At 42.9% G+C, this 27,262-nt stretch overlaps 2 protein-coding genes and 1 non-coding gene across 7 annotated transcripts in view; 1 reads left to right on the plus strand and 2 right to left on the minus strand.

The window, feature by feature from the left end:
- Positions 1-1,830, minus strand: part of LOC139364635 (LIM and SH3 domain protein 1-like) — a 36,649-nt gene extending 34,819 nt beyond the window's left edge. The window contains exon 1 of the mRNA XM_071101550.1: positions 1,549-1,830. Coding sequence (XP_070957651.1) covers positions 1,549-1,617 — 69 coding nt within the window. The 5' untranslated portion in view covers positions 1,618-1,830. The remainder of the gene's footprint in view (positions 1-1,548) is intronic.
- A 373-nt stretch (positions 1,831-2,203) lies between these two features.
- LOC139423927 (plexin domain-containing protein 1-like) lies at positions 2,204-19,303 on the minus strand. Of its 5 annotated transcripts, none has more exons than XR_011635891.1 (14): positions 19,073-19,303; positions 7,687-7,838; positions 7,006-7,149; positions 6,840-6,909; positions 6,531-6,653; positions 6,320-6,438; positions 6,083-6,182; positions 5,884-5,976; positions 5,644-5,725; positions 5,502-5,562; positions 5,257-5,383; positions 4,697-4,854; positions 3,896-4,579; positions 2,562-2,753 (listed from the first exon to the last, which is right to left on the minus strand). XR_011635891.1 is itself a non-coding variant. In XM_071175576.1 (14 exons), exons 1-14 carry the CDS (start codon positions 19,146-19,148, stop codon positions 4,460-4,462), a joined length of 1,461 nt encoding a protein of 486 aa, XP_071031677.1. In that variant the 5' UTR covers positions 19,149-19,189; the 3' UTR covers positions 3,810-4,459. The 5 variants fall into 5 exon arrangements, 3 of the variants coding, with proteins under 3 accessions (XP_071031676.1, XP_071031674.1, XP_071031677.1); XR_011635892.1 differs by having other exon boundaries at positions 2,562-2,942; positions 3,717-4,579; XM_071175576.1 differs by lacking the exon at positions 2,562-2,753 and adding an exon at positions 4,943-4,978 and having other exon boundaries at positions 3,810-4,579; positions 19,073-19,189.
- A 2,042-nt stretch (positions 19,304-21,345) lies between these two features.
- On the plus strand, positions 21,346-21,417 carry trnac-gca (transfer RNA cysteine (anticodon GCA)). Its single transcript has one exon. It is a non-coding gene; the product is annotated as a tRNA-Cys (tRNA).
- Positions 21,418-27,262: the final 5,845 nt, after the last annotated feature.

Consider the following 27,262-nt stretch of genomic DNA (forward strand, 5'->3'; position numbering starts at 1 on the left):
CAGACGCTCCCATCTATCGACCCAAACAGATAACACCCACTTACAGCGATCGGCTCCACAAGGCCTTCCCAATACCAATTAGACAAATTATAAGCTCGGCCCCGGCATCACTAGACTAGAGTGTGTAGGAAATGCCAATGCATCCTTCTCTCACCACAAGAGGTGACCCCGCCCACATCCTCCACTAGTCATGCAATGTGCTCAGTGCACTCTGGCAGCAAAAGTAACGGACGATCAAATTACAAAAAGAGGGACCATGTGAGAATATATGATTATTATAGCCCTGGTCTACCCAGTGGGCAAAAAGAAGTGGCGACAGGGATTGTGTGGTTCAGCCTGATTGACGTGCCATAAAGGTAGTGTTGTTTCAGTTGGCAGCAGAACAACATGCTGCAGAACGTGTTACTGCAGTACTGAGTGGCAAGAGACTAAACAAACAAGACCACGATAGCACAGTGACTGTTTTCTAATACACTCGCTAGCCTACGCATTCACACAAAGCCCACACAGATGGATGTTGTGATAGACATTGTGTGGACTTAAATTTTTTGTTTTGTTTTAAGAAGTTAATTTCACTGAACGTGTGAAGCATGGCTCTGTTCCCTTGGAGTTTTTCTTCTTCCACACCCTGGTAGATTACACTTCCTTATCCGGGGTAGCGTGTGTGAGCTGCTAGCAAACACTGGATTTTGATAAGGCATTACTGCAACTGAACAACCCCAAATTATTGTTTCAACTTTTAAACAGCATCCTGAAAAACCAAGATGCTTAGCATGAGTCAAATTGACACTGATTTAAATTACACAATGAAGCTTTGGCTATGAAATTGGCGATGGGAACTCATCACACATGTTAATTTCTGGATTTGGGGAGAACTGAAACTAACATTGGCTAAATAACTTTGAAAGCACGAACATTCTAATTAATCTCTCCATCTTGCTTGGTAACGTTACGTTAACTGAAATCATCAATTTGGACTAACCTCGTAAGGTATATTTTACAATGCAATGTAGTTGACGTTAATCTTTAGTGACCAGCAAACTAGTTCATCATAATTGCTCGTTGTATGCCATCAATCACAATCTGATACTGACTACTCTGATGTCCGGCTGATGGAAATGCTAACCACATTCCTGTCTTTGATAACGTTAGCTAGCTAGCCCATACGTTAACGCAGCGAGCTGAAACTGGCTTGTTTGTGGTGAAAACAGGAAACGCTTCGTTCAAGAATTCAAATCTGTGAAAATCCAACGTGGCAAATGTAAAATTAAAAATCCGATCATTTAAAAAGACTAGTTAGCTAGCAAACCTAATTAGCTAGCAGGCTAAACGTTCAACAAATCAAAAGAGAAAACTAGCTAACGTTACTAGTCTTTCACAATCACATCCACACAGACAGGTAGCGAATGTTAGCCTACCTGCCCGGGCATCACAAATCATTAACAAACACGCTAAAGAAAACTGTATTGATAACGGGATGTATAATACACAAACAGAAGCAGGTGACTGCCAATTCAAATGCCTGGTTGCAAATGTTTTTTTCCTTACCTTGTCCAGACAATTCACTTTTTCCGTCGGGTACACGATTGTGCCACATCTGCCACACGACGGATTCATGTTTGAGGAATGCTGGATAAATTAGACGATAAAAAAAATAACTGTCAAGTAAACGTGTTCTTCCCAAGCAATACGGGTCGAGTTTGACGGCTGGATTGATCAAAACCCGGAGATTGTTGTCGTTCTAATCGCACAGCTGGCTGTCAGTACACGAACCAGAGACGTAAAGCGCGTGCACGGCGCCTCTCTTTCCAATGCCGCGCTCCCGAGGAGAAAGGAAAGGGGGCGGTCTCACAAAGAGACGCTTGATTTCAAAGGCGGCGTTTATAATTGGATAAATCCTGTGATCAGATATCAATCTATGGAGATCGATCAGCGTATACTATATTTGATAGTGAAATCCATCACAAAAAGCAATACTCAATGCTTTTAAGTTGGTTGATTCCATGGAATGCGGAACTAGATTTATCACACCACCATCACTGGTCGTCACTAGTTACCATAGTCACAAAGTCTTAAACCCCGCCCATTTCGGCATTTTATCTTCTTAAAATGTGATTTTTAACCTAACCCCAACCTTAACCCTCAACTTAACCACACTGCAAAACGTAAGTCTAACCCGAATATTAAATTAAGACCAAAAATAAAATGTAAGTTTTTATTAGTTTTTTCGATAGAGACTATTTATTTTGTGGCTGTGCTATCTAGTGGAAACCACAATTACCGTGGAAGAAGCGCATTTCAAAATCGTGTATATGACATATAGAAAATGTATCTAGAATACACGCCAACCCTTTTTATTCCACACGATGATCATGCCATCTGCTACAATCTGTATGTAGGCTACTGTGAAGGCCTACATGGAATAAAGTTGCAAATAAATTTGGTTTGGGTGACATCTGCTGTCGCAAATCAGAATTGGTTTCACTGGTCTCAGGGTGCAGAAATCATGGGCCCACTATAATTAAATTACATTTTATGGTTGACATTGCAACTAAACATTATTCGTTCAAATGCCTTTATTCTTTGAAAGTACTGTATTTCAAAACATGATCCTCAATCTGGGTTTAATTTGTATGGTCAAAGTCTTGTATGAAGAGCACTCTGCTGTTTTGAAGTCATTGAATTGCCTCTGATCAATTTATGAAATACATTCTTGGCATGTATAGTACCAGTCAAAAGTTTGGACACACCAACTCATTCAACAGTTTTTCTTTACTTTTACTATTTTCTACATTGTAGAATAATAGTGAAGACATCAACACTATGAAATGACACATGGAATCATGTAGTAACCAAAAAAGTGTTAAACAAATCTAAATATATTTTATATTTGAGATTCTTCAAAGTAGCCACCCTTTGCCTTGATGGCAGTTTTGCACACTCTTGGCATTCTCTCAACCAGCTTCATGAGGTAGTCACATGGAATGCATTTCACTTAATAGATGTGTCTTTTTAAAATGTGTGGAATTTATTTCCTTCTTAATGCGTTTGAGCCAATCAGTTGTGTTGTGAAAAGGTAGGGGTGGTATACAGAAGATAGACCTATTTGGTAAAAGACCAAGTCCACACGAGCAATAGACATTAGACTGTTGGAAATCTGTCCTGGTCTGATGAGTCCAAATTTTAGCTATTTGGTTCCAACCACCATGTCTTTGTGAGACGCAGAGTAGGTGAACGGATAATCTCCGCATGTGCGGTTCCCACCGTGAAGCATAGAGGTGGAGGTGTGAAAGTGTGAGGGTGCTTTGCTGGTGGCACTGTCTGTGATTTATTTAGAATTCAAGGCAAACTTAACCAGCATGGCTAGCACAGCATTCTGCAGCGATACGCCATCCCATCTGGTTTGCGCTTAGTGGGACTATCATTTGTTTTTCAACAGGACAATGACCCAACACACCTCCAGACTGTGTAAGGGCTATTTGACCAATAAGGAGAATGATGGAGTGCAGCATTAGATGACCTGGCCTCCACAATTACCCGACCTCAACACAACTGAAATGGTATGGGATGAGTTGAACCGCAGAGTGAAGGAAAAGCAGCCAACAAGTACTCAGCATATGTGGGAACTCCTTCAAGATGGAAAAGCATTCCAGGTGAAGCTGGTTGAGAGAATGCCAAGAGTGTGCAAAGCTGTCATCGAGGCAAAGGGTAGCTACTTTGAAGAATCTGAAAAATATTTTGATTTGTTTAACACTTTTTGGTTACTATATTATTCCATATGTGTTATTCCATAGTTTTAATGTCTTCACTATTATTCTACAATGTAGAACATAGTAAAAATAAAGAAAAACTGTTGAATGAGTTGGTGTGTCCAAACTTTTGACTGGTACTGTACATCTTTAAAAAAGCAATACAGGAACAAAACGTTCAAACATTAACTATACAATAAAAAATAAGTTGCAGAGATGATCATTGAAGAACATCCACAACTGGTCTTTGTTCTTGTCATGGAAGTGCAGGGATACAGAATCCTTTATAGTGTTTTTTCCATGAATGTTGATAGTCATAATGTATCTCAGTTTATTCCAGTTACACATCCCATGGAGGTGTGTGGTAAATGGTGAGAAACTTGGAACTCATCCACACCCATACTGAACAAAGAAATTCTAGAAAAGCCTAAAAGTGGCCTCTTCCCATTTGTCCCGTTCCCTAAAACCTGAGTAGCGGACGTTTAAAAGAAGAGTAGAAGACTTTGTCCGCCAAAAATTATATAAAATGCCACCCACTTTTTAGCCAATAAAGACAGGGACTATATTGAGGTGATTATTGAAAAATGAATGAACAGAAAAACATGATTTGTGTAATGGAGTAAGGGATGTGTGTGTAGCTCTAAGCTCACTCCATCCTCTCCTACAAACTCATTTTTATCTCCTCATCATCCAGTTGCTCCTCAGTCCGGTCAGCACTGGCCAGCTTCCATGATTCCCTCCTTCTCATGACCTTCGACCTCCACCTCTGCGTAGCTGGAGTGGAATCCCTGCTTCCTGAACTTCATGGATGGCCAGTAGCTGTTGCGTCGCTATTGAAATTAGATCATACAAATCATTGTTTTTAAAAGGTTAAAGAGAATGGGAGGAGAAGTCTACATTTAACAGGACAGAGCTGGTTGAATGTGAGCCCTGATAGTGTTACTAACCTGTAGGATGTAGAGTGGTGAGGCAGCAGAAGGATGAGAGTTGATGTAAAGAGCCAGCAGTGTCAGAGCCAGCAGTAGCACCAATGCAGCTACTACACCTGCTATAACTCCTGTGTGAGCTGACCCGTCGTGTTGTCTCGGGGGGCCTGTCTTCACGTCTAACCAGGAAAGAGAGACCATCTACAATCAAAATCCTGTAAACATGGCTCCATACACACAATTCAAAGTGAATCAAGATCCACCCACCGTTACCATTGTATCGAATCACACGTTTGGTGTCATCTGGAGGAAGCTCAAATGTAGGATCAGTTTGAATATTGAGCAGTTAGGACTAAAACTGCTTCCATTGTTATTTTCCTGAACTTCATTTCTGTGCAATTTATTTGCATGTTCTAAGAACACTCAGATTACTGTAGGCACCGGCTAAAGACCGACACTGAGCACTAGGGCATTACTATGCAGGGCCTTCTAGCTCTGTTTAACACTGCTGCATGCACAGTTGAACTCTGATACTCCGATATAAACCCTCCCAGGCACACTCATTTACACACTTGACTTACTCTCCGTGGCAGGGCCTTCTAGTAGGGGCCCAAGGGGAGTGGTGACCTCAGAGTCTGAGGGAACTGAAGGGACAATGGAGCTGTCTGGTCTCCCCATGGAATAATCCTCACATGTAACATCTTTGGCCTGTCGATATAATGGATGGGAATTGTGGTTTTAACAGAGGAAGCTGAGACTGTGATTTACATTTGATGTACAGTACATGTAAAGTATGTGAACGTTCATTGACATTGCCCAATTCTACCTCTTCTGAACAGGCGTAGTCCAGCCACTCCTGCCTGTGTCTGTCCATTCCATCTGAGCACCTGAAACAGACACAGATGTCAAACACAAAGGAACAAGGACTCCTTTATTCAGATAGCGACCTACACTCCTCTCCTGCTCACCTCTGGAGGATGTTGCACCAGGTACAGCCAGAGGTTAGGTTGGACGAGAGGCAGAGTTCACAGCTGTCATGCTGCAGACAGGCTGGACAGAGGGAGGGAGAGACAGAGAGACCTGGGTTTTGATTCTGCAGCGACATGATTGGCATTGGCATTAACATCATACTAAGCTGTGCCTGTGGCTGGTTATTGAGGATGAAATGTCTGAGAGGACTGTATGAGGGATAGAGATTAGCTGCTTACTAGGCAATGCAGTGAACTCAAAGGCAGAGTTGTTGGTGATCTTAGTTGTATCGATGTCCACCCGATGGTACTCGTAGAGCCGACGTTGGACATCTATGAGAGATATCATTTCAGATAATTTTAGCAAAAGTCTTTGACATCAAAGATTTGCCAAACTGGATAACTGTGGGTTAGGGTTAGGGAACCCTTTGGTGCTAACCTGAGGATTGAGGGGATTGCAGGTTTACCATGAATGCATCTGACAACCCTGCCTTCACTTGGTGCTCAGCAGAACGTATCACCTCCACTGGCAAAGGTATCTGAAAGAGCAAGATTGACAGGTAGAGAAAAATGGACAGAGAAACCGAAAAGTGTGACTGTGTTAAGATGGAGTACATTAAAATCAAAGACGTGTTGAACAAGGTTCATAAGTGTGCATGTTGTAAGTCCCACTCACATCTCTGTAGCTGAAGGTGATGGTCCCCGTGAGGTGCAGGGCAGCCTGGAAGGTGTATGCCCCCTCTGCTTCCCTCCCGTGGAGTCTCACCCGCTCCCACTGCACCACAAACACCTCACCTGTGGTCAGTACAGGACAGGTCACACAGAGGTCAACCAAGGGTCAAAAGTCAAATACCAAGCGCTGTTTTGAACGTTACTCTATGGCTCACCATTGTCCAGGTACTGCACAATAGACTCCTTGGAGAAGCTGGGGTCAAAGTTGGCCATGAGGGGGGCGATGTACTGTGTTGCTGTCAGCATGCGGTGTGTGACCTCTCCCATGAAAATAAACCCTGGGGAAGGTCAGAGGTCAGGGTTCTATGGAGATGCATGGCAAGTGGCAACTGGTAGTTACAATAGTTAATTCCTTCTAGTCTTAACGTACGTAACAAGGAGGGAGTAGAAAGGAAGCATTATGATAAGTGGCTCCATCTGAGTTTGAACAACTTGCCATGTGTTGGAAGAATAATGAAATATACCTCCTGTTGCTATGGTAATCTGCCTCAAATAATGTCCGTAGAAGGGGAAGTCAAATGAGAGGGCGACCTTCTGGAATATGAGGAAGAGAGAGAGGGAGGGAAATGAGATGCGTGTGCACGTGCGCGCGCGCGTGTGTGTGTGTGTGTAACTGTGTGTATGACTCACCGCAGCCTGTCTGTGTGTGTTGGACAAAATGCCATGCATTCTGACTTGGCCATGCTCTAGGTCGTTTAGATCTACCCAGAGTTCATCTGTGCGCTGGTCATCAGGGCCAAAACTACGCCACGAGTAATACCTACCAGCGTCCTCCTGTTATAGAAACAGTAGAGGTGAGTGCAAGAGGAGAAGTTGAGGGATGAGATGGGAGAGATGGAATAATGGTGTGAGAAGGGGCGGAGGGGATGTGTTATAATGAACAACAGCAACAAGCAGCATTTGAATGCAGACCCACATAAACAAACAAACAAACAAACACACACTCTACATTGAGTTCCAGTCTCCAGTTTATTACATAGTAGTATTACAAGAGAGGGATACTAAATATAAAGAATGCAGGTTGCATACTACATAAGCTAAAGGGATACGCTTTTAGAAACCTTAGGATATCCTTAAATGTCTTGGACTGTAAATTTCAGCAGCGAGGTTAAAATGATTCACTGCAATTTGATTGGATCTGCATTGTTCAACTCTTTTCAATATACCCTCTGCAGTCTAATGCAGAGGGTATGTTTTGTCTAAGGCCAGCAGGGAGCAGTATTCTACCACCACAACTGGAACAACTAGAACAAGCGAATCTCACATCTTGCCCACATAGTGTTGTTGGACCACTGACCCAGCGCCACTCACCACTAAGTGTGTCATGTTGTCTGGTAGGGTGTCAATGGTCAGTCCTCCTCCCAGTACTTCCCTGGCCACCCTGGCGTAACCCAGCCACGGCTCTCTGGGGGTCCTGTGTGATGGCTTCTCATGCTGCTGTCCATTCACATGATACCACATCTCTGTCCAAAACACAGTGAGTCAGTGACACAGATCAAGTCAGTGTCAGTCAGAAGATTCATGTTTGAACCCACTCGGTCAAATTACAAACAAATCAGGCATTTGCTTTAGGCAGAGTTGGGGAAGTTTCTCTGAAAATATTCAACCAAGAAACCAATTACTTCTCACTGGTAGAAGTTAAGATACACTCAAGCTAGCCTTAAGAAAAATATAGTTTACTTAACTAAAGTTACTTTGAAAAAGTAGTTCACTACATCAAAACTACTTTGTGAAAAATCGCTCTGGAGTCAGATGTCAACAGAATGTGTAATTTAGCACATTAACACAAATCAGTTTAAAGTGAGAATTAGGCAGGTCTAATGCTGAAAAAAGAAAGGATATTCTTGCCTATATCACCCAGATGTTCTTTTTGCAAAAAAAGTAGTGTGTAGTTCAGTAGTTAGCTACACCCATGGCAGAAAAAAAAGTAATTAACTACTGAAAACACTACCAAGATTAGAATTGAGTTTAACTACCACAAAGCTACTGCAAAATGTAGTTAAATTACTAGTTGAACTACATGTAGTTCACTACTCCCCAACACTGGCTTTAGGTTACTGCATAGCCCTGAACCGAGTGTGTATTTCTCAATGCAATGGTTTGGATATTGTGGGCTGAAAGTGAACATAGCATTAACATATCTCTGGCCATGAGGGAATGCTGACATGCATTTCAACCTCTGAATAGTTGCAGGAGTTCCTACACCTGCACGCACCCACGCATACACCTGCACACACACACGCACGCACGCACACACACACGCACACGCACACGCACACACATTAAAATGTGTGATGGCTGGACCACAGTCTAATCACAATACAACAAACTAGAAAGGCCTTGGGGATTTCTTGTTCGTCTGCCACTTTACTTTTCTCTCCTCCTCCTCCTCTCCTTGTCTTGCATATCCCACGGACTGCAATGTTCTGTCTCTTGGAGCCAAAGTTGTGAGCAGTTCCCAAAGCAACTTACAATGCAGCATATGTTCCACAACATTCTGCTAAAACATTATCCAAACAAATAACTCAATGTGGATTTGACATCATCTGGGATTAGGAGGGACAAATCTCTGAGGACCTCCGTTGTTATCAGATAACACACGTCCCCACAGCACTCTGCTTGAGGCCACAATGCATCTGGTTATACTGCTTCTCAGGCCGCAGCCACATAGATATTTTCTGTCCGGAAATTACCGAAATCACCGACTCAACAAGAATGCATATAGGATCCCCCCCCCCCCCCCCCCCCAATGGACATTTTGTTTAGTTGCATCTGGTTGGTTTTCTTTTAAAGTACTTTGAGCAGGGGGCGGGAAGCAGGGAGTGTTTTTGTTCAGTTTGGGACACTTCTCAGTGCAGTGCAGTTGCTGTCGTTTTTTGTTTTTGTTTGTTTATTCTGGCCCTGCATGGCAATTGCTTGTGAGTTATTGAGATGGTTAGTTGCCAGTTCATCTAGCTAAGTCAGGAGGTGTTTGACATGAGTGGTGCTGGAAAGGTTGTCAATGTGTGGCGCTGGGGATGTTGTTGTCTATGCTAGCTACATTCCATTGCTAATTCTGCTGGCCTTTCGCCATCCAGTGTCATAAAGATGCTGGCTAGCAATGTTTGCAACATCCAAGCCTTCTCGTTTATGTCAGCAGTGTTGTGTTTTATGTGCACAGAGCATTGTACGTGCATTCTATCTTTTATAGTGCACTTCTGTATAGAATACAGTTGCGAGATAACGTTGTATATCAAGCTTTATCTTGAAAACTTGACTGCTGACGTTTTTGGGGGATTGTATTCATTGCACTAATGACCAAAATACTAAAATATACACGTTTTGAGTGAACTATACCTTTACAGCTAGAATCCTTAGTTGCTACATAAATTCATGGACAAATGAATGATATATAGCCATTATATCCTGAAGAATATAACTTATAAATACCTCATGAGTATAGCTCAACTGTTGTACCCCATCAGAACCTAACATACAAGCGTGTTTTACTCCAATCGTTGTACATAATGGAAATGGAAACCACCAACACTGTATAGCCTCAAAACATAGTTACAACTATACTTTTGATATCATGGATGGACAGTCCTTGCATCCATAGCTCTGACTATGAATTTGAGAGTGGTTACATTTCTCTAGGCCCATTCCTCAGCCTTCAGAAAAAAAAACATGTGGCAAGGTCAACTTTAAATAGGCTCTGTAAAAAAAAGAAACGCCCTCTCATTGTCAACTGTGTTTATTTTCAGCAAACTTAACATGTGTAAATACTTGTATGAACATAACAAGATTCAACAACTGACACATAAACTGAACAAGTTCCACAGACACGTGACTAACACAAATGGAAAAATGTGTCCATGAACAAAGGGGGGGGGGGTCAAAATCAAAATGGACAGTCAGTATCTGCTGTGGCCACCAGCTGCATTAAGTACTGCAGTGCATCTCCTCCTCATGGACTGCACCAGATTTGCCAGTTCTTGCTGTGAGGTGTTACCCCACTCTTCCACCAAGGCACCTACAAGATCCCAAATATTTATGGAGGGAATGGCCCTAGCCCTCACCCTCCGATCCAACAGGTCCCAGACGTGCTCAATGGGATTGAGATCCAGGCTCTTCGCTGGCCATGGCAGAACACTGACATTCCTGTCTTGCAGGAAATCACGCACAGAATGAGCAGTAGTGTCACGTTCTGACCTTAGTTCCTTTGTTTTTGTCTTTGTTTTAGTATGGTCAGGGCGTGAGTTGGGGTGGGCAGTCTATGTTCGTTTTTCTACGTTGGTTTTTTGAGTTCGGCCTAGTATGGTTCTCAATCAGAGGCAGCTGTCAATTGTTGTCCCTGATTGAGAATCATACTTAGGTAGCCTGGGTTTCACTTTTGGTTTGTGGGTGTTTGTTTCCGTGTGAGTGTTTGGGCCACACGGTACTGTTTCGTTTTGTTCACATCGTTTATTGTTTTGTTCCAGTGTTTGTTTATTAAAAAGATATGAACACTTACCACGCTGCACCTTGGTCCTCCTCTCTATCTCCAGACGACATCCGTTACAAGTATGGCTGGTGGCATTGTCATGCTGGAGGGTCATGTCAGGAAGGGTACCACATGAGGGAGGAGGATGTCTTCACTGTAACGCTCAGCATTGAGATTGCCTGCAATGACAACAAGCTCAATCCGATGATGCTGTGACACACCGCCCCAGACCATGACGGACCCTCCACCTCCAAATCGATCCCGCTCCAGAGTACAGGCCTCGGTGTAACGCTCATTCCTTCGACGATAAACGCAAATCCGACCATCATCCCTGGTGAGACAAAGCCCCGACTCGTTAGTGAAGAGCACTTTTTGCCAGTCCTGTTTTGTCCAGCGACGTGGGTTTGTGCCCATAGGCGACGTTGTTGCTTGGTGAGGACCTGCCTTTACAACAGGCCTACAAGCCCTCAGTCCAGCCTCTCTCAGCCTATTGTGGACAGTCTGAGCACTGATGGAGGGATTGTGCGTTCCTGGTGTAACTCGGGCAGTTGTTGTTGCCAACCAGCACCTGTCCCGCAGGTGTGATGCTCGTGTAACAGTATAGCTTCCATCCCTCTCCTCGCCCCAACCTGGGCTCGAACCAGGGACCCTCTGCACACAGATAACAGTCACCCTCGAAGCATCGTTACCCATCGCTCCACAAAAGCCGAGGCTCTTGCAGAGCAAGGGGAACCACTACTTCAAGGTCTCAAAGCGAGTGATGTCACAAATTGAAACTCTATTAGCGCGCACCACCGCTAACTAGCTAGCCATTTCACATGGTTACACTCGGATGTACCAATCCTGTGCAGGTATTGTTACGGGTGGTCTGCCTGTCTGTCCTTTCTCCCTGTAGCGTTATCTTAGGCGTCTCACAGTACGGACATTGCAATGTATTGCCCTGGCCACATCTGCAGTCCCCATGCCTCATTGCAGCATGCCTAAGGCACATTCACACAGATTAGCAGGGAACCTGAGCATCTTTCTTTTGGTGTTTTTCAGAGTCAGTAGAAAGGCCTCTTTAGTGTCCTAAGTTTTCATAACTGTGACCTTAATTGCCTACCTCTGGATTTGGGTTTTTACGAATTATCTTTGAAAGACAGGGTCCTGAAAAATGGACGTTTCTTTTTTTGCTGAGTTTACTAAAAAAAAAAATTTTTGTTATCTGCATTGGACTATTTTGCTTTATCATACAGTACATCTCAGTTATTATCAGCGTCATCATTACATTATTCGTTTTTTTCTGGTGAACCCGCCTGCCTGATCCAGACAGCTTCAATGTTGCGCAACTTTTAGGAATATTTCGTCCTACTCAAAGATGGGGTGTGTTCATGACGTCACACGTACTATATAAATGTCACCGCACGTGGTTTTTTTTCAAACGGAGTCTTTCTTCTAACCCTAACTTATGTGCTTTCCTGTACTACATGTTTACTGTTTTGTTTCTTGCTTTCAGTAGACGACAGGAAGTTTTCGAATATCGGTAGGCATATGGCAAACAAAAAAGCAAAGAAATTCACTCTGTGACGCTCATTTTTCCCGGTGGCATCACCATGAACATGCCGTGGTCAGTATGGCTGCCGCGAAGAGTTCGTCTCTGCTGCTCTGGTGATTTTCTCTGGGAAAAACTTGTTGAGCAGATCAAACTGAGCTGGGTAACAGGCGGATCTAAATGATGATTCTGGTCGAAAGCCCGTGCTCAAACATTTTCAATATTTTACCAGTTATAAAATGTGCAGTCTGTTCACGTTTGAATGTGCTTGCTAGATCAGAGGGCGCGAGATGTTCGTTATTTTCGGATACCGGATGTGATAGAACTCCGACTCAGAACACGGCATTTTTTTGTTACCAGATTTTGTTGCACTAACTGGGTGGCATCAACCCTGACTGGCACAGGCATACATTGTGTATTACCAGTGCCCTTACTGAATCTAATCACTTCATTCATGTTAACTCTTCAGAATGTTTAGGTATAGTTAACCCTAAATTGAAGATGCTGCGTCACACCCGGCCGTGATTGGGAGTCCCATACGGCTGCGCACAATTGGCCCAGGGTAGGCCGTCATTGTAAATAAGAATTTGTTCCTTACTGACTTGACCTGATGAAGTAAAAATAATCTGGTGCTTGACTGACACTAGCCAACAGTTTGTACATGTGGCTTGTTTCTGACATCTGAAAAGAAGCCTATGTTTGTTTAGCATATAAACAGAAACCTAAACCAAACACTGAAATAACCTGCAAGTGGAATGTGTAGAGGGAGCTAAGGGGTGTAGGGAGCATGGCTGTAGTTGGCCAGCTCTGATCAAGTTAAGTGGTCTAGAATAAAACCCTCAAGGCCATCGGTACTTAAATCACTGGCTAATCACCAAGACAAGAGGAGCCTGCCTGTCTACAGCACTGAGAGGAGGGCAGGAGGTGGAGGAAGAGATGTCACTTCCTAATAGTCAAGGACTGTTGTGGTAAAGAGTCACGCTTCCATCCAGGCTGTGTTTTGCATGTCCTACGCTAGTAGGATGATTGTTGGGAGAGGGGAGTGAAGAGGGTTTTACATGCAGCTAAGGTCCCCCCCCCCCCAATCTCAAATAGACTCAGGAAACCAAGGGTTTATCATTCCATCACATTTGTAAATCATAAATGTCTTATTTTATCGCCATTATCACTTTGACATTCCTACATGGTACACTCTGGTCTATTTCAAATGAAATGTGCAGTGTAGTACATGTTTGTTTCTACACTCTCCAACTGGATGTATAGAACTGAAATAGATCCTATTAAATTCCTATGCATTCTATAGCCTGGTCCCAGATCTGTTTGTGCTTTTGCCCTGCTCCGTTGTCAAGACAAACTATATGTTTGGTAGTCAGCTCGGGTATTTGAACCAACAACCTTTTAGTTACTGTCCCAACACTCTTAACTGGTAGGCTACTTACTGCCTGCTTGGTCATTTCTTTCAGCTGGTCAGCTCAGGTATTTGAACCAGCGACTTTTCAGTTACTGTCCCAACTCTCTTATCTGGTCGGCTACCTACTGCGAGCAGAAACAAACCGACGAGCACCACGGCTAGTAATTATATGGAATAACCCTACAGACTATTATACCCAGAGCAGGGGGAGACTAATTGAATACACCAAGAGGCTTCAAGTCGAGATAAGGAGTATATAGAGGGGCTGTGAAGGGGGAGATAGGAAATGGAGGGGGACTAAAGGACAACTACAATGCTAAAAGAGTGTGAGAGGCCAATGATAGTGGGTAGTGTCACGAGGGAGATTTGGTCCTAGATTTGTTTTGTAATCTTGCTCTTTTTGAGGTAAAGTACAGGGATGGTCTGCAAAATAAAATGAAAAAAGTCTAATTGGATCTTTGGTGTCACGCTTTCCTCATAGACGTATGCGTTTGCCAGCACTGCAGCGTGTTTCTGGGGAAATTAGGTGTGGTATGGTCGGTGATGTGAAACATATAGGGACCATTCTATTTCTATAGCTACAACTTCCAATTCTCTTGTGAACCCAGTTTCAGCACAGTACTACAATCCAGGGTCATCTCCCCAGATGGGAGAGAGAACACACAGAACGAGTTTGAAGAATCAGGCATGTGTGACTATGGTGTTCGAGAAGGTCTGTTTTTAAAATCAACAGGCGGGGGTGATATATCATGTATTGCAGTGGCTCCCAAACGTTTTCACCCCCCCCCCTTCCATCATTGGCGAACGTCCTGTTTGTTCATGTGGTCTCTGAGTGACTCAAACATTACAACAAAATCAATGGCCAAAAAATCTACCTAAACAACGTTAGCTAACATGGGCTAGTTGATCTGGACGTTTCTGACAAGTTATAATAAATATCTCTCTAAGGTCTGCGATGACTGACACTGCAGGAGGAAAACTGCAAATATACTACCCAATTTGGTGTGTTCTGCTATTACAACTTTTAAAGGTAAGTTGAAAGCCCAACTGACCCCCGCCGACCCCTTGGCCCCATAGTCTGGGAACCACTGATGTATTGGAATGCCTGATGACAGAGGACAAATAGGATATGACAAGTGAGAATACCATTATAACATAAACACCTCTTCTGTTAGACTATAATGCTCACAGACTGTCTGGCCTGCTTTATCACAGGCAACTGTCACTTAGTCACACACCTCAGGCTTTCATTTGATATTAATTGTCTAAAACAATTGGAGTCCAGGTATGCTAAAATACTATTTTAAATGACCAAAAGGATAGAACTAGAGGCCAAACTAATTTAACGGGAGGGTCATCTGCCCTCACCCTCTCTCAGGCATAAACAAGGTAAAGTTTAAGCTACCGCTCATAGGCAGATAGACAGTCAGTCTTCTGGCCTGAGCACTAAAGTCACCCTGATGCTATGAAACCACTCAGCCCATATTTCCAGGCCTGTTTCTGTGAGTGGTCAGTCAGACCGGGAGGCAAGAGGGCACACCCTTTCCTGCATGGGAGAGGCTGCTAAGGGCTGGCTCAGGATCAGCCGGATGGCACATTACTTCTACAGCTCAACTCAATGTGGCTGATCATATGAACATGAGTACCTTCTTTTTTGTTTTGCACTGTCTCCATGCACACTCACAGAACTCTACACACTCACAGAACTCTACACACTCACAGAACTCTACACACTCACAGAACTCTGCACACTCACAGAACTCTACACACTCACAGAACTCTACACACTCACAGAACTCTACACACTCACAGAACTCTACACACTCACAGAACTCTGCACACTCACAGAACTCTACACACTCACAGAACTCTGCACACTCACTCACACTGACATTCCAGCACACGCACTTCATTTGCTCACACACATAACACGCACACATTCATATTGACTACACACTCACATACGATGACCATATGCACTGCTGTCACTCTGTTTATCATATACCTTGATGCCTGGTCATCTTACCTCTAGATACATACATATCTACCTCTATCACTCCATTATCCCTGCACATTGTAAATATGATATAGACACTGACCCTGTATATAGCATACTTACTTTCTTGTGCTCTTGTTTCTATTTCTTGTGTGTTTTTGTTCTACTTTATTTTATAGCACTGCAATGATATTGATTACTGCATTATAGGAAAGGCATTTCACTGTACTTGTGCACGTGACAATAAGAACTTGAAACTACAGACCCACAGCAAATTATAATTGATACCTGAATTATAATGTGAACTTTTGATCTAATATGGGAAAAACATAGTTTTGTTTTTGAAATATTGCTAAATATATTTTTTCCCAGACATTATTATGATGAATTATTGTAATGTATGGTCATTATTAGGCTTTGTGTCCAGGTCATCGCATTGCCTTTCAAGATTTTCTATTCTGAAAAAACACCAAGATCTCTTCTATGAAAACAAGAGAGCAGTGATGACCTCACACTTCCTCTGTTATGGTGAAATCCAATCTCTCAGTGGATGAGGTAAAGGAATTAATTCTGGTTTTCATTGTATGATTAGACAAAGCCCATAACGAACTCAGTCAGGCATCTCAATGAAGATCAGGGCTGAACCATGTCTTATTCCCCAATGCCAACATCCCGCCTCGTCATCCAAGAAATCACTTTCTTTAATTCGAACAAAGAATCGAAGGGCAATTCCACCACTCTTCACCCTCATTTTCATTATTTTCAGAACAATAGCGTTGTCTACACATGTCAAAACGGCGCATTTATACACTTTGTAGAAGAAAAATGTCATGAAAAGTTGAAAGATTTTAAAAACTGTGATTTTCAAACACTGAGGTTTCACTGTGACACTGCGATCAAGAACCCCCCCCCCCATGGCTAGAAACAAGGTTTTAAAAATCCCTTTTTTATTTTGTTTCTTTTAATCCTAGATCAAAGAGAAGCACATTTTAGGACCTTTCTTTTTATCTCTTTAACCCCAGATCATAGAAACATGACGATAACACGTATGTGCCCACTGGTACGTTGCTGGAGATAATGAATATGCGGTTGAAAAGTGGCAGAATTGAACTTTAGGATTGTAGGTTCTTTGTCTCCCTCCCTGCCTTTCTATCCCTACTTCACAGATCCTTCTGTTCTCTTGGAACTTGCCAGAAGTGTCTGTATAGATGTCACAATGACCCTTGCTGTTGCCGATCCAAATCTCCACGACAGCGAAATCACATCTATGGATGTCATCCACACAGATATTTAGTATATCCAGATTTATCCTTTCCATTTTTATTCTGTTCAGGCTTGGCCCCAGTATGGCTGGACCAGACATAAGTCATTTGTTAAATGAAATTCTCAACAGGACAAAGAACAGAGCCAAGCTCTGAGGTCAGCAGCCTCACAATTCATTTTCATCCCTCAAGCTGTGTTTTCATAATCTGTGTTAGCTGCTGCAGATAGCTCTCCAGGGGTAGCTCCACTTGATCCTATTTCAAACAGCTTTTTTACACTGCATGTACAAAATAAAATCATCTAATTTGATTTCGTGTTCGTCAACACGAAAAGCAATTAATTTAGCTCAGTGAAGAGCTGTTGCTGTTTTGAAGGTGGTAGATAGTGTCAGGGAAGAGCTGTTGCTGTTTTGACGATGGTATATAGTATCAGGGAAGAGCTGTTGCTGTTTTGAAGGTGGTAGATAGTATCAGGGAAGAGCTGTTGCTGTTTTGAAGGTGGTAGATAGTATCAGGGAAGAGCTGTTGCTGTTTTGAAGGTGGTAGATAGTATCAGGGAAGGAGAATGGGATTCATCTTCCTTTCTCATCTGAATATTGGAGCAAACCAAAGGTCACGAGGGGAATACACTCAGCAAAATATGAATTTGGGAGCAGAGATTTGGCTAATAAGGCTTACAGGATTTATTGAGAAGTGAGGAGGTCATAGAAAGAGGAGTGCAGAGGTGGGACAGGGGTAGTGACAAATCTAAGTACTCAATCTCTAATAAAAGGCTTTATATGGCTAGGAGAAACACATCACGATGCATCCCCCTCCATCGGTCTACCAGCATTCCTGTCACACTCCAAGCACTCAGAAATGCATACACTTTCAACACACGTACAGACAAACACACATGTAATATGTCATTGTTGTACGGTATGTGTGTCTACAGTTTTGGTCAATGTTGTGTTTGTGTATGTAAGTTGTTTTGTCTGAAGCTTTGTTCCTCCTGATGCTGTTGGACCAGGTATCTCTTGAAAAAAAAAATATTTTTATCTCAATGAAAAAAACCTGGATTAAAAAAAAACATGATTCATCAAGCTACCACCTTTTTTTGCCTACATTTCTCGACCGTTTTTTCTGTCTTGTCCCCTCTTCTTTCCCACTCTGGAATGCCCTACTTTTAGGCCTAGCAGAGTGGCAGGGACAAACGTGTCCAAATCTAATTTTAGGCCGAAGCAATGCTGTTTTGTGGGTTGTTGTTCTGAGTCATTCTGGAACATGGTGTTTCTTTATGGTTACACTTTCATTGCAAACTAGGTCACTAACCTTTCTGCACAAACAAAAAGTATAAGGGTTTGCCCATTTCCAAACACAGTCATGAACCTGCACCGTTTTTCATATATAAGTAAATTAGTTTTAAAAAAAACGTCTTCAAAGACATCTCTACGTAGTTCATTGAAGCCATGAGATATATAAAAAAAAAAGAGAATGCCATGACACACACACACATCTTTTTTATGTTAAATACCAAAGTTATTATTCCATGTGATCATAAATTGCTGTGACTTCCGTGTTAGGGTGGAAGCATGAGAGAGAGAGGTGGACAGATGTAAATGGAATATATTATGCAAATAAAGGATGATCCTGGGATTTCTTTTTTTAAAAGTAGAGAAGAGTCTGGATGAGGTTACTATTGTACGGCAGAAAGTACAACACCTGATTGACCTGAAGAGAAGCTGTGTGAAGCTGTGTGAAGCATTGGAAGCTGCTGAAAGGAAGACGGCTCATAATAACGGCGCGAATGGAATGGCATCAAACACATTGAAACCATGTGTTTGATACCAGTCCACTAACTCCACTCCTGCCATTACGACAAGCCCGTCCTCCCCCAATTTAGGTGAGACCAACCTCCAGTGTAATGGAGAGAGTGATCCATGGGGGGGACATGAGGAGGGAGGAGACAACAGGTGAAAAAAGGGGATGAAGTACAGTGAGAAAAGAGAATCAGGATGGAAAACAAAGGAGAGGTAGGGGAGAAAGAAAAGCTTACCTGTTTGTTCTTGAGCCCAAACTCTCCCCAACTCTGCCTGGGAGAGACAGATGAGTAGCAAGGCACTGAGACACATGTTGTTTAGCAACAACAAAAACACAGCTCTTTCCCTCTCACTCTTCCTTCTTCTCCCTCTCTTCTCTTTCAACTACATGGTTTCTCCTGGTCCCAGTCACCCTGTAGCTCCCTCTCCCCCCCCCTCCCTCTCTCACATGCTCTCTCCCCTTACACACTCTCTCTCCCTCTACAACACCCTCTTAAAGCTGTCCTTCCGTTGCCATGGTGATTACAAAGCCAGAGGGATGATAAGGAGTAGCAGCTGAGGAGATGAAAGTGTTCTCTCTCTCTCTCCCTGCATGTCCTGCCTCTCTCATGTTTTCTATCCATCCTCTTTGCTTTGATGTGCCCCACGTTCTGTCTCTCTCCCTCCATATTTTGACTGGGATGCTAGTGAAATCATCTGGAATCACAGTGGAGCCCTCTCTCTTATCTCTTAGGGCGCTCAAGAGTAGAGGAGTACACGCATGCCATGGCATCTCCTAGCCCGGGACAATGATATAGTCTCTCTCTGTGTTCAGACATGGCTGCTGTAGAGAACTAAATGAATGCAGTAAAAACAGTACAATCTCTTTCACTGAATCTATCTATTGACCTTCTGGTTATAAACTGATGAACGAACAGTTGACAGCACTTCTAACCATACAGCCACCATACCAGATAATTGCCACACTGACATTTACAGGTACTGTCCATAAGAGCTTTAGTTTTGGTATTCCATGCCCGCTGCTATGAATGTTTATTTGGTCAATAAAAACAACCATATTGTCTGAGTATTGAGCAGTAGTTTTGTGGGTCATATGAAAAAGGGGCATGTCCTGTTTTGTTTGGCTACGGTTTAATTTCCAGGCACATGCGATAGCAGCTCTGTCTGTTATCCTGCTCAAATAAGCTTTGCTTTACAAGCACTGTGTGGTCGTCTCCACCATCACCCCGCTTCTCTCTCAGCTGTTCCATTACAATCAGTTCCACATCGAAGAATCAGGCTAGAGAACGCTGGTGAGGAAATGACAGTTGAGCCTTTACGAGATTCACTGCTGGAAAATGTAGCCTACATGCTAGGGCTAGGGACATATTTTAGTAGGGCATGATACTCAGAATGTCATTGAACATTGAAATGTTACAAGAGAACTGACTATTCTCTTGCACAATGAAAAGATACATCTCGGTTTTACTGTAAACACATTTCTATAAGCATGTTCTGAATAAGCTCCCACAATTTCATTTGCTTACACTGGTCTCTACTGGTCATCTGGGGAATTACAACATTAGAGGGAAAGACTTGAATTGTAAATGACTCACATTATACTGTGGTCAGTATGCGTTCAGGCTTTTCCACGAGTCAGTCAGATTCAAAGAGGTCAATAACATGTTGGATCTGGATGTAAAAATACAAACTTCAGAAGAATGTCCTGCTGTCCCAGTGTCACTCATTTCAACCCAAACTATTTCTCATATTCAGCTCCTCTCCTGAACTACAAACACCCTCTCAGTTCTGTACTCTTTCCCTCTCATTTAACACAGCTCTCTCTCTCTCCATCTTCCTCGTTCCCTTTTTTTTTAATAGCCTTTTTTTTTAAACCCGCCTCCTCTCTTTTTCTCTTCCCCGGCTCTCTCCCTGGGACCCAGTCTCTCTCTCTCTACATGTTTCTGTTTATATCTTTCATGCGTCTGTACATCTGATCCCCCTGTGCTCTGCAGCCAGCTGGGTAAATATTGGCTCTGTGTTCTGGATGCGGTGCTTGTGTTACTGAAAGTAATCCGATTATGTTACAAAATGTGGGTAATCCAAAAGTTACGTTACTGATGAACAATTTTGGACAGGTAACTAGTAAAACATTACATTTAGAAGGTATCCTACCCAACCCTGCACACACACACACACACACACACACACACACAGCGGTCTAAGGCACTGCATCTCAGTGCTAGAGGCATCACTACAGACCCTGGTTCGATTCCAGGCTGTATCACAACCGGCCGTGTTTGGGAGTCCAATAGGGCGGCACACAATTGACCCAGCGTTGTCCGGGTTAGGCTGTCACTGTAAATAAGAATTTGTTCTTAACTGACTTGCCTAGTTCAATAAAGGTTAAATAAAAATAAAACATACACTTTATAATTACAAGAGGTGGAGCAATGTTCTAGTAGCACTAACCTATAAAACCTACTCAGAACATTTACTAGAAGACCTCTGGTGCCTAGGCTCTATATCAGGGGGTATAGCTCAGTGGTAGAGCATTTGACTGCAGATCAAGAGGTCCCCGGTTCAAATCCGGGTGCCCCCTCATTTTCTTTGTAACGTATTGATCACAGATCTAATAGTTGTTATCAATGGTGGGTTGGTGACTAACTGGGTAGGTAAGGCCGAGATAAACAAGGGCCTGATTCCGACACGAGTTAAGCGCACATAAATGGAGCTTAATTCGCTTTCAGTAGTTCTCCCTCTACGTATATTCGAGTTTGAGAATAGCATGCTATTCACCTGCTATTTGTTTTAGGTGGAGATCAAAAAATTGTGTGGTGAAAATCTGTCTACAAATGTCTGGATTCTGACCTTGACTTAATTCCCTAAAAATGCCACCATCTTTGCGCAGAAGGAAACCATGAATAAGGTCTAAAGAACCTAGCGGTTCCAAGTTGAAAAAGCATCTGCTTTATTTTTTCTGATAGACATACAGTAACACCATTCATCATGCACTGCAATTTACAACTTGATAAGAGCCGTTGATAACAGCTAGGTAAATGAGTAATCCGTTTGGAGAAGGGAATTGTAAATATAAATAGATATAGATGTATTTTTGCCTTATTATCGCGAGAGACAAATGTTGAGCCTGTCACATGGCAGCAAACTGAAGCATATCAACTTTCCGACAGTAAAGGTTATGAAATGCTGTGCCGTTATGCAGAATTTTAATTGTACAGCATTTTATTGTAACTTGCAGGGATGGGTACTCTCGAATGTCTTAATTATAGGCTAACCCTGTTTCCTATTTATATCATGTTAAATATTAGCCACCATCAGTATTGACCGTGAGTAGGCCTAATAACAACAATTTACTGTTAGTTCTCTTCAGTTGGTATAGCCTACATTATCATTCTATTTAATTACATTGTTTCGTTTACCCTCATCTTCTTCCTCTGTAAGCGCCGTCACGGCCATGTGGTTGTTGCTGAGGATCATTAGTAACAGCTGATAATATATATATTTTTAAATGACATGTAAGCTAATTCAATCGTTCTGGAGCTGAGCGCCGGCCAAGCCACAACAGTTTGAACCGGACGCATGGCGCAATACTTGGCCGTGTCATCACACAATTCCACGGTTAGTGCAGGCAATAGACGAGGGTATATTGTACACTATTCTCACTATTATAATTCTACGTACAATCATTTTCCAACATTACCATCGGTATAAGAACTGAATGTGCCAATTTTCTGAAGGAATCAAACCACCCTGTTCTTTCCTTGGTGTGTAAATGCTCTCCAAACCAGTTTTTTATTATTCATAAATACTTTTCTAACCCCTAAATAAGATCAAATCTAATCATGCTTCGTAAACAACAGGTGTAGACTAACAGTGAAATGCTTACTTAAGGGCACCTTCAAAACAATGCAGGATACGATCAACAAAATCAAATTATAATAGATAAAAAATTGTAACTTGGAATAAATACACAATGAGCAATGATAGCTTGGCTATGTACATGGGGTACCAGTACCGAGTTGATGTGCAAGGGTACGAGGAAATTGAGTTCGATATGTACATATACTGTAGAGGTAAAGTGACTCGGCAACAGAAAAGATAAGACAGTAGCAGCAGCAGCATATGTGATGAGTGTGGAAGTGTGTGTATGACGACAGTGTGCCTGTGTGTATGTGTGAGTGAGTGAGTGAGTGTATGTGTTGAAGTGTGTGGGTAGAGTTCTGTGTGTGTGCATAAAGTCAAAAAGAGTGCAAAAAAATAGTGCAAAAAAGAGTGCAAAAATGGTCAATGCAGATAGTCCGGTTAGCTATTTGGTTAACTATTTATCAGTCTTATGGCTTGGGGGTAGATGTTGTTCAGGAGCCTTTTGGTCCTAGACTTAGCGCTCCGGTACAGCTTGCCGTGTGACAGCAGAGAGAACTGTCTATGACTTGGGTGGCTGGTGTCTTTGACCATTTTTAGGGCCTTGCTATAAAGGTCCTAGATGGCAGGGAGTCCAGCCCCAGTGATGTACCCTCTGTAGCTCCTTGCAGTCCGATGCCGAGCAATTGCCATACCAAGAGGTGATGCAGCCAGTCAAGATGCTCTCAATGGCACAATTGTGGAACCTTTTGAGTATCTGCGGGCCCATGCCAAATCTTTTCAGCCTCCTGAGGGAGAAGAGAAATTGTCGTTCCCTCTTCACGACTGTGTTGGTGTGTTTGGACCATGATAGGTCATTAGCGATGTGGACACAGAGGAACTTGAAGCTCTCAAACTGCTCCACTACAGCCCTGTCGATGTGAATGGGGGCGTGTCCAGCCCTCCATTTCCTGTAGTCCATGATAAGCGCATTTTCTTGCCCACATTGAGGTAGTGGTTGTTGTCCTGGCACCACACTGCCAGGTCTCTGACCTCCTCCCTATAGGCTGTCTCATTGAAGTCGGTGATCAGGCCTACCACCGTTGTGTCATCGGCAAACTTGATGATGGTGTTGTAGTCATGCGCCACCACGCAGTCGTGGGTGAACAGGGAGTACAGGAGGGTACCAAGCACGCACCCCTGAGGGGCCCCCGTGTTGAGGGTCAGCATGGTGAATATGTTGTTGCCTACCCTCACCACCTGGGGGGTGGCCCATCAGGAAGTTCACGATCCAGTTGCAGAGGGAGGTGTTCAGTCCCAGGGACCTAACATGCTGACCAGACCACATGCGCCATCACGCGCATGTTGATTTTATCCCCTCCACATCAGATGCGATCAGGACATGCAGGTTGAAATATAAAAACAAACTCTGAACCAACTATATTCATTTGGGGACAGGTTGAAAAGCATTAAACATGTATGGCCATTTAGCTAGCTAGCTTTTGCTCGCTAATTTGTCCTGGGATATAAACATTACGTTGTTATTTCCCTGAAATGCATAAGGTCCTCTACTCTGACAATTAATCCACAGATGAAAGTGTAAACGTTTGTTTGCAAGTAATCTCTCCTCCTTTAGGCTTCTTCTTCTAATTTGGACTTTGTATGGCGGTTGGCAACCAACTTTAAGGTGCATTACCACAACCAACTGGACTGGAGTGTGGGCCTCAGTTCATCTTTCAATCACCCAGGTGGCCTATGCTCTTAAAAACCAATGAGGTGATGGCACGTGGGTATATTCTCCTAAAAACCAATTAGGAGATGGGAGAGGCAGGACTTGCAGTGCGTCGAGCGTCACAAATAGAACCGAGTTCTATTTTAGCACCTGGCTACGCAGACGCTCATTGATGCGTGCGAGCAGTGTGGGTGCAATGATTGAATAACATGTATGTGTACATTTATTTTGCAATGCTCGCGCATGCGTCACGTTAGCATAGTGACGATCAGCATGTTAGTATGGTCAGCATGTTAGCTTAGTGATGAGCTTTGTGGGCACTACGGCGTTGAACGCTGAGCTGTAGGTGTTCCTTTTGTCCAGATGGGAAAGGGCAGTGTGGAGTGCAATAGAGATTGCGTCATCTGTGGATCTGTTTGGGCGGTATGTGAATTGGAGTGCGTTCAGGGTTTCTGGGATGATGAGGTTGATGTGAGCCATGGCCAGCCTTTCAAAGCATTTCATGGCTACAGATGTGAGTGCTACAGGCAGCAGTCATTTAGACAAGTTACCTTGATGTTCTTGGGCACAGGGACTATGGTGGTCTGCTTGAAACATGTAGGTATTACAGACTAGGTCAGGGAGAGGTTGAAAATGTCAGTGAAGACAGAGTAATTTTAAGTCTACCAATTGGTGCTGAAACGACAGATGAATATGCATATATTTAGATGTGTTTCTTTCATTGATCCCTAATATTCTGAACCCGTTCACTGGATATATTGTATTGAGTCTGTCATCAAACGTTCAACTAAAAGGGCCACTGTATTTTGGGTTTAAGATAAATGTACTGGAAACCCTGTTTAAATGAAAACTCAACGAGAAAATCTGTTGGCTAGAGGGTTTCAGCGTTTCAACTACATTTATTCAGCGTGCGCCGGGGAACCACGCCTGCAAAAACCCTTACGCACCTTCATAAGGTAAGTCTGAATACCAACTACTGAGAAGTGCGTAGGAAAGGCTTACATAGGAAGCATAATCTTAGGTCAGTTAGGATTACCACTTTATTTTAAGAATGTGAAATGTCAGAATAAGAGTAGAGAGAATGATTTCTTTCATCTTTTATTTCTTTCATCACATTCCCAGTGGGTCAGAAGTTTACATACACTCAATTAGTATTTGGTAGCATTGCCTTTAAATTGGTTAACTTGGGTCAAACGTTTCGGATAGCCTTCCACAAGCTTCCCACAATAGGATGGGTGAATTTTGGCCCATTCCTCCTGACAGAGCTGGTGTAACTGAGTCAGGTTTGTAGGCCTCCTTGCTCGCACACGCTTTTTCAGTTTTTCAAATGTTCTATAAGATTGAGGTCAGGGCTTTGTGATGACCACTCCAATACCTTGACTTTGTTGTCCTTAAGCCATTTTTCCACAACTTTGGAAGTATGCTTGGGGTCATTGTCCATTTGGAAGACCCATTTGCGACCAAGCGTTAACTTCCTGACTGATGTCTTGAGATGTTGCTTCGATATATCCACATAATTTTCCCTTCCTCATGACGCCATCTATTTTGTGAAGTGCACCAGTCCCTCCTGCAGCAAAGCACCCCCACAACATGATGCTGCCATCCCCGTGCTTCACAGTTGGGATTGTGTTATTTGGCTTGCAGGCCTCCCCCTTTTTCCTCCAAACATAACGATGGTTTTAATGACTCCAACCTAAGTGTATGTAAACTTCCGACTTCAACTGTATGTGCAGGTGTAGTGTAGAGTACTGGTTGGCAGCCGGCTAGGGACAGTGTCTAAGGTTCAGGGCAGGGTACTGGGCGGAGGCCGGCTAGGGACAGTGTCTAAGGTTCAGGGCAGGGTACTGGGCGGAGGCCGGCTAGGGACAGTGTCTAAGGTTCAGGGCAGGGTACTGGGCGGAGGCCGGCTAGTGATAACTGTTTAACAGTCTGATAGCCTGGAGATAGAAGCTGTTTATCAGTCTCTCGGTCCCAGCTTTAATGCACCTGTACTGTCTTTGCCTTTTAGATGGTACTGGGGTGAACAGGCCGTGGTTCGGGTGGCTGAGATCCTCGATAATCTTCTTGGCCTTCCTGTGACACTGGGTGCGTGGGTACGTAGACCCGCAAGCAACTGCGGCCCCTCGTGATGAGTTCCGATTTTTTTGTTGCCCCCTCCCCCATCAAAGTTGCCCATCCCTGCCATAGACAAACAGAACCCTGGACAGGTTAATCTCCCTCGTCTCATTTACCCCTTATATATACACAACAATAAGCGTTCGAGATTTGTTTTTCAAATGTTGTTACGTTACAATAATATTTTATTTGAAGCAATCCCTAATATATACAAGACAATCACAATATGAGACACGATAGGCACCAAAAGTCAGCCCATATACTAACCCGGGGCATTTTCTTCTCACCCACATAGTACCTTGATTCAAGTATTTTACCCATCTTTGTTTCCTTATGACAAACCTGTCCAGTAGATAGGGCAATTTAATTCTTACCCACATACTGTAGACATGCTACTATTTAGCCATTTTTTGTGAGAAAAAATATGGTTATTAATTTCAAGTTCTTTGGAAGACTAATCCAAATAATGACAGAGACCCAACTATTCCAAAAATGTTTCTTTCCCCATACCGCTCTCAAATCCGAAAGGAACAATTTTGGTTTCACTCCATCTCAGTGGTGGAAAAAGTACCCAATTGTCAATCTTGAGTAAAAGTAAAGATACCTTCATAGAAATTTACTCAAGTAAAAGTGAAAGTCACCCAGTAAAACACTACTTGATTAAAAGTCTAAAAGTATTTGGTTGTAAAAATATACTTAAGTATCAAAAGTATAATAATTTCTAATTTCTTATATTAAG

Source organism: Oncorhynchus clarkii, chromosome 13 (assembly GCF_045791955.1).
Source record: "Oncorhynchus clarkii lewisi isolate Uvic-CL-2024 chromosome 13, UVic_Ocla_1.0, whole genome shotgun sequence".
In the NCBI taxonomy this organism is placed as follows: Eukaryota; Metazoa; Chordata; class Actinopteri; order Salmoniformes; family Salmonidae; genus Oncorhynchus; species Oncorhynchus clarkii.

Coding starts and splice junctions, on each gene's coding strand:
- LOC139423927 (XM_071175573.1), bottom strand. CDS start 19,148: ATGTGTCTCAGTGCCTTGCTACTCATCTGTCTCTCCCAGGCAGAGTTG. Junction 5,384..5,501: donor ACTACGCCTGTTCAGAAGAG/GTAGAATTGGGC, acceptor TTATATCGACAG/GCCAAAGATGTTACATGTGA. Junction 4,855..5,256: donor AGAAGGCCCTGCCACGGAGA/GTAAGTCAAGTG, acceptor TTTCCTGGTTAG/ACGTGAAGACAGGCCCCCCG.